Raw genomic sequence first — 10,893 nt, forward strand, 5'->3', positions numbered from 1 at the left:
TTTTTTTCAATTGATATTGAAAAGGAAAACGTTAATAATGTACCCATGCTTACAAAGACAGCAAAAAAATGCGCCAAATGTAAAGACACATGTATATATATATATATATATATATATATATACAAATATGCCTGTGTTAGATTTTTTCTTTTTTCTTTTTTTTTTCTTGGATGTTTCCTCAATTCCCTTATACTGATAATATAATACCATATTTATTACAATACATTTTTTCAGTTATTGTTTATTTTACCATATTTGTTTAAAAAAGAGTCAAAATAATTATGAACTGGGTTGACAAAATAGACTTTAAGAGAGTAAAAAGTTCATGCCTAGAAGGCGAGTTGAAAATAAAGAACGTAGGAAATATGAATGCAAAACTGAATGCAAAAAATGGCGAAATGTTTAACAAAATTAAAAGGACAACGAATGTGGGAAGCTGTACCGGAAGTATGAATTCCCTGTCAAGTGGCCCAAGGGTCAGTGAGGAAAACGGTAAAAATGAAAGAAAAGGTAAATATGTTGAAAACAGTCAAAATGACAAAAATAGCAATTATGACAAAAATAGCGATAATGACAGAAATAGCGATAATGACAGAAATAGCGATAATGACAGAAATAGCGATAATGACGAAGAAAATTTTGAAAATCTTGGAGTTCCCCCAACAAAGGAAACCGAGGAAGACGATATAGAAGTACACCTCGCTCATAAAGAGAAAGAGAACCCCCTTATAAAAGAAGAAGCGGGAGGTAAAAGTAAAATGTCAATATTTTTCAGCATGACAAAAGATGCTTATAAATCGTTTAATTTGGACAAACTGTTTTTATGTAACAACAACATTAACGAGTTTTTCAATGACAAACTTACAGATATTCATGTTGGTGACTATTCAGGTGATTTCAAAAAATTATGTACAAATGCAGGAGAAAATATAGAGAATGTTATAAAAGATAAAAATAGCATAGTGAAAATAATAAAAAAAAACTTAGGAAAGAAAAACTCATACATACTAGAAAACATTTACAACTCCTTTAAAGGTACTATAAACGATTTTATCGATGTTTATATAGAACAAGAAAATGAAGATGTGGAATCTATGTACACCAAAATATATGACACACATAAAAATTTTAGTAGTACCCATGAAATGCATCTACGTAAGGAAAAGAATAAATTAGAAGACGGAAATACAATACATGAACACGACAGTGGAAAAAAATATAATATAGACAAAGATATATTCAGAAGGAAGGGGAAAGAAGAAATTAATAATAATAATGTCTATTTCAGTAGGGATGGAAGTAAGAAAAAGGAATATCCCCACGTTAGTAAAAGTAGTAGTACGCATATAGGGGAAAACACTTCTCCTTACAGATCAAATGGAGTATTTGAAAACAAACATGACAGCATAAATATTGATAAGGATCTTTCATTATACGAAAGTAAACTATTAGAAAGGTATGATCATGATACGACTTCTTATCCTTATAATGACGAATTAAAGGGGGAAAACAATTTAAATTTAAAAAAAAAAAATTATTTATCCTATGGGCTGAGTAAAAAGCCTGAACAAATCAACCATATGGACTATCCGGATAAAGTCGAATATGCAAACATAATTTTTGACTACTTATACAATCAAAGGGATATGAAGATGTGCGATTATGATGATAAGCAGGGGCTAGAAAAGAAGCGGCCATCAGAAGGGAAAAGCGAAAAAGATGGAAAAAGAGAAAAAGATGGAAAAAGAGAAAAAGATGGAAGTTGCAGAAAAGACGAAAAAGACGGAAAAATCATTGCCGTTCAGGTGAATGATAAGAACGTGTTCGATATATCCCCTCTAACGGAAAAATATAAATACCGATCAAACATAATACTTACTATAAATAAGATTAAGAATATAGAAAAGATAATCGAAATTAATGTAAGCATCCCGGATGTTCAACTAAAAATACCTGGTATGAGAATAGAAAACGTGGTATTACCGTACAAGTGTTCCAACGAAATGTTGACAATACAAATAAAGACGTTAGGGGAACGTGAAGGGAGTGAAATAGATGAAGGAATTGAAGTTGAAGAAAAGGGCAAAGAAGGTAAGGATGGAAATTATGAAACCAAATCTAAAGGGGAAAAATACATTAAAATGGACGGTAATAAATATAACAAAATAATTGATTATAGAATGAAAAAAAAAAATGTGAGCAATTTCTACAATGAGGCACAGGAAACAGGGGATAGAAAAAAAGAAGTGGAGTCTTCTATATTAAAGTGCTACTACGTATTCATACCTCTAGCCAATATTAAGGAAGAGATCATAAATAAAAGATTAATTTTAATAACGTCTAAATATAAGGAAATATATGAAAAGGAAAGATTGTTACCAGAAACGATATATTTAATTGAAAGTAAAGACATCATTTCGATGGGTGAAAAGCATATGTACATTTCGATAAAGAAATGTGTGCATGGGATTCATTACTACCCTGGTGGTGGTACTCCTGATGGTATTCAGAGCCTTAGTCGCTACCGCAGTCATAGTGGTGGTGATGAAAACGGAGTGGTACATGATTTGTACAAAAAAATCATGTCGAGCGAGCACAAATCGAATGATACATTTAAGCCTACATACGTTAGTTTGTATAATGATGAAGTAGACAGAGAAATTGGTAAAATTATGAATGAGTTTAATCTAGTTGATAAAATAAAAATTGTAAAATTAGAAGAAAAAGGACGCTACTTAATTAACAATTCACATTTCGAATTCTTTTTTAGTAAAGAGAATATATTCCTTTGTAGTATTCATAATAATTGTAGAAATATTGAACAAGCAAGTAGTGTATTTAATTTTATTTCCAACAGTTTTATTGCTGTAAAAAGTGTCATTGATTTCTTTCCTTTGAATATCCTTCCACTAATACAAGATGTTCATTACTTTTCTTTTATAGAGAAAAATAATTTTTTAAAATTAAAATTTATATTACACTTTCTAGCTATAACTGAAAGTATATGCATTCATTTGTGCTCTCTGTTAAACATAAACACAGAGGGGACATATGCCCTCTTTCAAAATTATCTTAAATCTGTCCAAATAAGCGACGAAAATAAAAAAAAAAATTATTTCACATTTTTATATACGTCTAATAGGGGGAAACAGGAGGGAGGTTCCAACTTGTTCAACTATGATAAGCCGTTCATCTTTCGATTTCAGGGAGTAATCGGTGGGGAGGTATGCGGTGGGAGTGTATGCACCCGGGAGATAAAAGAGGAGAAGTCTAAATTAGGAATCAAGTCAAAGGAGAATTCCAAGTGGAAGTCAAATAATAATATTAACAAAGAAAGGCAATCCTCTAATACAGCATGGATTGAAGGGGGAGGATTGTGTGGGCGAGAAGTAGCACAACCAAAAGACAGGCACGCAAACGAGGTGAACGATAACGACCTTTTCATTTTGAACTATGCACAGAAGCAATCTTTATATCTTTATAATGCAATTAAAAACAGTCGGGATATAAAATGGATCTCACAGTGTTACGACAAAAAGAGAAATATATTCTACACAAGAGACTATCAAAAGAAGCAGTTTCAAGATTATTACATTAACGCGCTGAACAGTTACAATGAGTTAGTTAAAGAGTACGACGAGGAATATGCCTGTCTGGGAGAGGAAAAAATGAAAGAAACGGAGGGAGAAAAGGGGCAGGAAAAAAAGGACGAAAAAGAGGAAGAAAACGAGGACGAAAAAGAGGAAGAGAACGAGGACGAAAAAGAGGTAGAAAATGAGAAAGAGAAGGAAAATATTCCAAATTTTTTGAGCCATGAAAATGTAATCTTCTCAAATAACAGAGATTATCACGTTAGTCATAATCATTATAATGATAATTCCCCCACACATGGATCCCTCGCACAGAGCTACGTATGTATTAGCAATAACAATTATGATGATACTTCTTGGGATCAACATCAATGCAGGGAGGTGGGCGATGAACTTTACCGACGATGTAAATACGCGGATGGGCAGGAGTACAAGAATAGGCGGTATGAGCGTGAGGAGTACGAGCGTGATAAATATGAGCATAACGATGAAGAACATAACGCATATGAATATAATCAGCATGAATATAATCAGCATGAATATAATCAGCATGAATATAATCAGCATGAATATAATCAGAATGAATATAATCAGAATGAATATAATCAGTATGGATACGAGCAACATGGCCGAAGAGGGGACAGGCCACCAAATGGATTGGCACAAGAAGAAACAAAGAATAAAGAATTTAATTTTGATTATAATATTAACTCAAGGGGAATTAGAGAATTTGGTAATACCCTTACTCCACAATGTAGCGGTTACAAAAACTATAATAATTATAACGAAATGACAGAATTAATTAATGAAGATCAAGATATTAATTACAACTTATATAATGAAAAAGGGTGTGATGAAGGCAATAGCAGCTTGGCACTTACCAATATGGAAAGGCTAATAAATACAAAAAAGAAATTAGATCATCATACCAGTCTTAGGTGTAGGAACGGACAAAATAGAACTAACATGTTGAACGATGAAATGAGGGATGGTAAGGAAAACCATGGGGATAGACTCAACAAGCTGTACAATGGATGTACAAATGAAGCAAGGAATAAATTAAAACGTATATACGAATATGCTAAATATAATAACAATTACAATAATAGCCATAATAACAGTAACAATCACGATATTGTATTACGGAATGATATGCATGAAAACGAAAATGCAAATTCTACGTTTTTTGATGATCCTATCTCATCGAGTCTGTATCATATTAATAGAAACATAAACACTGATCTAGCACATATATCTGGACATAATATAACAAATATGGATTATTACTATTACAACGAAAGAGATGGCTTATTAGATAATAACATGGTGGATAATCATGAAATCAAGGATATCACAAAAAATGCTCTCAAGAGCCATAGTAGGCATAGTAACATAAACAAAAAGAATTATTCTATGAATGGAAAAAACAGTTCCTTTAATGTAATTAATAATGACATAGCTAGTTCTAAGCATATGTTACTCGAACAAGATGCATATTCTAATGAGAAGGAAGAGCGAAACATCGATGCTCTAAAGTTTGACAATAATTATACCAGTAGACAATGCAAGTTAGTTAGTAGTAGCGTAAATAACTTTTAGCCTAATGAAAATATTTTCCTTTACGGCTTATTGAGGCGTCAAAGGGTAATAAAAAGGAAAATGGAAATGGAATAATAATTGATAATGTATGGATAAAGTAAGGATTAAAGATGAAACATGAAATTGAATAAAAAATAGAATAAAAAATTGAATAAAAAATTGAATAAAAAATAGAATAAAAAATTGAATAAAAAATTGAATAAAAAATTGAATAAAAAATTGAATAAAAAAAAAAAAAAAAAAATTTCACTCTCCTGGTTAACTGCACTACATAGAATACATACTTTTCCCTTTTTTTGTTTTTATTTCATTTAATTTTTTTACATTTACAATTTTCCTTTTAGTTTTGTCATATTACAATGTATTACTTTACATTATGCTATACTGTACTGTATTAAACTATATTATGCTATATTACATTTTACTTTGTTTCTGTTTATTTTTGTTTTTTTGTTTATGAAGTATCAAACGGGAGAAGCAAAACTGGGATTAGGGAGTCGCAACGCGGCGATGCCCCTTTTTGTCTATTTTAAGAGAGAAGTTTACAGTAATCACTTTACATACTTTCATCATATTTTTTTTGATGTAAATATGTATAGACATAGAGATAACAAAATATCATATGAATCAGAATTAAAAATATTAATAATTTTATCAAACTTTTTTTAAAATTTTTCGATATAAAATGTCTGTACTGAATTATCTTTTCAATAAGGACAACCATTTTATTTTTTTTGTCCCAATGACTTGTTTCTTCATTTGAGTTACTTAGTTCTTTTTTCCTTGAGTTTGCAGTCCTTCGAAATTGGAAAATTGTTCGTATGTGTAACTCGCATAAGTGTGTGCAGGTAGGCGTATACACATATGCTTAAACATGCGATTAGACATGCAATTAAATATATACACGTATATGTACTCACAAACGTACACACGTGTATGTACTCACAAATGTACACACGTGTATGTAATCCCAAACGTGCACACGTATATGTATTCCCAAACGTACACACGTGTATGTAATCCCAAACGTACACACGTGTATGTAATCCCAAACGTACACACGTATATGTATTCCCAAACGTACACACACACCCGTGTACCCTCACATGCATTTTTGCAAAAAGGTAAAAAAGGGTACCCCTTAATTTTTTACCCATCTAGATTTCAAGTTTTTCCTCTCTTCTTCTTTACCTTTTACGCAAATGCACATACAAGGTGAAGTCCGTGTTAATACGAAAGAAAATTTTGGAAAAAAAATTAAAATACACAGTGTCTTCTGAATCAAAATAAATATCATAATGCTCGCACTCGATGTTGACAAAACACTGCTTTTTTAAATCGCTTGCTGTAAGAGTGGTGGGGTATTAGTGATCCAGTTGTGTTTAATAAGAATTTATTTTATTTTTAACTTATTTTTGCATCTTCTTTTATTTGCCCCTTTGTGGACCAATTTATTGACAATTTTTTTTTATTGTTTGTATTTTTTTTTAGTTTTGTTTTAGTCTTTCCGCTTACTGTTTAACAGGTTATACCCTCTTGTCAATTTCTTCTTTGAACTACACCCTTGCTCGCAGTAGTTAAACTCCTTATGACAGAAGTATCGCCAGGAGCAGGAATCGATCTCCTTTATTTCGTATGCTTGATCCTCCTCATATGAATCTACATAAATTATTTGGTAGCATAAGGAAGCTACAAATAGATAACTAATTATGCTTAAATAAAAAAATAGTACATTGCTGCTCATGTTTTTATTAACAAGGTGAAATTCCTAGTTGGAGAAGCATAATTTTTAGTTGTAAACAAAGTAGGTAAACTGTTCAGCATAAAAAGAGTTGGGAGAAGAGAGATAGAAAAACATGAATAGGGATGTACATACATACATATATATATATATATATATAAGTACAATTGTGCAAACGTATATGCTACACACACGTTATAACACAATAACGTTCTACATATAAAACGATCAGGAAACTTCTAATGCGTGATAAGGGGAAAATTTCGTTTTCTGCTTGGCTGAAATTTAGACCTAACAATCATTTTGTGTAATTGCACTTTTATATTTTAAAAATGTGGCATGATGTGAAGCGATACGAAGTGATATGAAGTGATATGAAGTGATATAAAGTGATATGAAGTGATATAAAGTGATATGAAGTGATATAAAGTAATGTAATATAATAAAAGAAAAAAAAAAAAAAAAAATATATATATATTTAACTTTGTGCAGGTTTCTATGAGTCTATATTTCCTTCCATTTTTTTCGACGGCATTATTTTATTCGTTATGCTTAAGATAGTTATGTCCTTATTTTTGCCTTTTTTTTTTCGCGAAGTTATATGTTCATATATTACGTATGATGCATTTGTATATATACCTAATTACGTACTTAAATATACTCAAAAAGGCACCTAAATAGGCGCTTAAACATGCATTTAAATACTTTAGTACATGCATGAATATTTATAAAATATATACTGTATACCTACACAATGCAAGGGCAAAAATATTATTACTTAACCTTTTAACGGTTTAACTTTTATGAACTCTTCTCTACCCTTCTTAATGCTCGTGAGTACTAAAGAAGGGAAGTTATTCTAAAATAAATTAACCTCTTCATTGTGGGCTTCTTTTTTTATAATTAGAAAAAAGAGATGATGTACTAGTTCGCCATTTCTTGGTGCATTCATTATATACGATTATATATTATATATGATTACATATTATTTATGCATATATATTATTTACGCATATATATTATTTATGCTTATATATTATTTATGCTTATATATTATTTATGCTTATATATTATTTATGCTTATATATTATTTATGCTTATATATTATTTATGCTTATATATTATTTATGCTTATATATTATTTAAGCTTATATATTATTTAAGCTTATATATTATTTAAGCTTATATATTAAACATCCTTATATGTTCTTATACTATTCTGCGTTATGGTAGCTTAATTGAAATGGAAAAAAAAAAAAAAAAAAGGCCCTCTAAATGTCCATGCTTGAACTAACTCCATGCATAAATTATGTACGGCTTTCCATTTTATTTTAAAATTTTGAAAATTTCATAATATCAGAATTTTATATAATCATAATTTCGTAATATCATAATTTCGTAATATCATAATTTCTTAGTTTAACAATTTTATGATCTTTTATCCTTCCTCCTTTTTTTTACCTTTGTTCTGTGCATCTTTCTCCCTTTTTAAAATATAATCATTTAAAAAAATATATATGTATGAAAAAAATATTTTTTCGACAGTTAAACTTTTAACCTTTAAAGGATTTGAATGATAACAATACAGAACAACTGAATATACGGTGTACTTGTGTGGGAAGTAGTATATACTTGTATATGTACGTACATTCTTACACGTACATGCATTCCTACGTACGTACGTATGCATAAGAACAATTTAGTAGATTTTTTTCTTTTATGTCTCAAATATTTTTATTGTCCCATAGCATATGAACTTATAACATACATGTATGTACGCTTAACATACGTGTATGTATGTAAGTACATGTAACATACGTGTGTGTATGTTTGTACGTGTAACATACATGTGTGTATGTATGTACGTGTAACATACGTGTTTATATGTATATATGTACATGTAACGTATATGTGTGTGCGTACAACATAATGCATATACATGCATGTACATATGATGTATATGTATAAATATATATAGATACATATCCATGTGATAACGCGGAATGGAATCTGTGGAGAACGTTTCGAATGATAAAATTAAAGAAAATGGTGAGGTAATGCCACATGGTGGAGTAAGCCTAAACGAAGTGATAGAATCTGTGTGCACTGTTACACCTAGTGAGGATGGGAAAAGGGAGGGGAAAGTAAGGAGTAAAGAAAAAATGATGAAAAGGCTGACAAAAGATAAAGTATGTTTTGATATTTTTTCATATCTAAGGCATATATATAAGAAGTACGGTTTGTATGATGAAGAAATAGAAAGATTTTTGTTGTTTGTTAAGAAAAGGAGAGCAAAATTAAAAAAAAAGGTTTTATGTAAAGTGAAAAAAATAGAAAATAAATATTTAACTAAGGTATACGAAACAGATATAGAGGATGAGAAATATTTTGAATTGTTACTGTTAGATGTTGAAGCTTGTAGATGTAGATATATACAAATAAAGACACATGTAAACGAATTAAAGATTCCATATAGATCTAAATACAGGTATATAAGACGAATAAGAAGAGCTTTAGATAAAGTCAAATTTTTAGGTACACTTGTAAATAAAAACTCGGTTGATGCAAATACAGAATTGCAAGTAAAATGTTATCAAACATATATTGAAATATCTTACCTTCTAGAAATGAAAAAGTATGAAGAGTGCATTTTAAAAGTGGAAGAGTTTACAAAACTTATAAAGTTAATAAAGCGAATTACGCTTAACATGTTTACAAATATTAACAAGGAAAGAAACGAAGAAGTGGGTATAACTGATGGGATTGGAAATATTGGAGGAGGGGGTGGAGTTAACCAAATTAGTACAAACGAAAATAGTAAAAGTAAAGTAGTAGAACGTAGTATTAAACACACCTTTGATGGAATGGAAAAAAACGAGTTGATGATAAAGAGCAACGTACTTATTGAAGAGGAAAAAAGGATAGAACAAATATTTGATTATTTTATATCAACTGTTAACTCATATGAACGTATATGTACATATAATTTAAAAAAAAATAAATCAAGCAATTTTAATGAAAAAAGGCAGGATGAAAACTTAGCTGAAGAAGTAAATAACATTACAGAAATAAAAATGAGTGAGGACACAACTACTTGTGGCTCAAAGCTGGAAATTCACTGTATCGACAATGTAATAACAATTAAATTAAAATGTAGTATATTTGAAATAAAGGATTGTGAACATAATAGTAGTTCTAACAGAAGTAGTAATAATAGTGGAAGTAGCATTGCGAGTGTATTAAGAATAAAAAATATTTTGGAAGGTTTGAAAAGCGTCGTGCAAGATGAGGAGTTCACAACATTAAATGTAGACGTTAACATAAAAGATATTACTAGAGACGATAATTTTCCACTTTTCAAATTTTTAAAAGAATTGGATATAAATTTTACTATAAATGAGTATAGAAGTATTTTTGGGAAATATTTCGAATGCTTGTCAGTAGTACATGAACAGTTAATTAAATCAACTAATGAAAATAATAAATTATCAAATGATGACAGACTGATGGAAAAAATATGGACAGAACTAGAAAATTATTTACTTTCACAAAAATTATATATAGATACAGAAAGGATACTCCTAGTATTGATGAAAAATTTTTATCATGTATACACAAAGAGTGGTTCAAAAAATATTTCATTTGTTAATAAAAAGACGTTAAAGGATATTGTAGATGAAATGCCAGAACTACATACAAATATTATTAGATATGCTGATATACTAAAACAAAATATTGAAGAATTAAAAAATTTAGAAAATAATGACAGTTTTATTAATATATTTCAAATAATAAAAAATGTTAAGTCTTTATGTCTAGCTTGTTATTATGCTATGAATAATAAAAATGCAGAAGCCCATGTATTATTTGATTTAATTAAAACTAGAAATTATATATATATTAAACTTAACAGTATGCAAATATATAATAACTCCCTATTTCGTGTATCCGTACTTTTTAATA

The 10,893-nt window shown here is 29.6% G+C and overlaps 3 protein-coding genes across 3 annotated transcripts in view; 2 read left to right on the top strand and 1 right to left on the bottom strand.

Annotated features, from left to right (window-relative positions):
- Nucleotides 1–281: 281 nt before the first annotated feature.
- MKS88_003752 (uncharacterized protein) lies at nucleotides 282–5,189 on the top strand (the record flags this gene model as incomplete). The annotated part of the gene is made up of 1 exon (XM_067216873.1): nucleotides 282–5,189. The coding sequence occupies one exon, from the start codon at nucleotides 282–284 to the stop codon at nucleotides 5,187–5,189; it is 4,908 nt and encodes a 1,635-aa protein (XP_067072564.1).
- A 464-nt stretch (nucleotides 5,190–5,653) lies between these two features.
- On the bottom strand, nucleotides 5,654–6,933 carry MKS88_003753 (uncharacterized protein; the record flags this gene model as incomplete). The annotated part of the gene is made up of 4 exons (XM_067216874.1): nucleotides 5,654–5,672; nucleotides 5,885–5,986; nucleotides 6,402–6,534; nucleotides 6,705–6,933. 4 exons carry the CDS (start codon nucleotides 6,931–6,933, stop codon nucleotides 5,654–5,656), a joined length of 483 nt encoding a protein of 160 aa, XP_067072565.1.
- Nucleotides 6,934–8,933: 2,000 nt separating this feature from the next.
- The window catches only part of MKS88_003754 (signal recognition particle subunit SRP68), a gene marked incomplete at both ends in the record, with an annotated part of 2,238 nt that continues 278 nt past the window's right edge, over nucleotides 8,934–10,893 (top strand). Inside the window, one exon of the mRNA XM_067216875.1 lies at nucleotides 8,934–10,893. This exon is cut by the window's right edge and continues 278 nt beyond it. Coding sequence (XP_067072566.1) covers nucleotides 8,934–10,893 — 1,960 coding nt within the window.

This window comes from Plasmodium brasilianum, chromosome 11, assembly GCF_023973825.1.
Source record: "Plasmodium brasilianum strain Bolivian I chromosome 11, whole genome shotgun sequence".
Classification (NCBI taxonomy): Eukaryota; Apicomplexa; class Aconoidasida; order Haemosporida; family Plasmodiidae; genus Plasmodium; species Plasmodium brasilianum.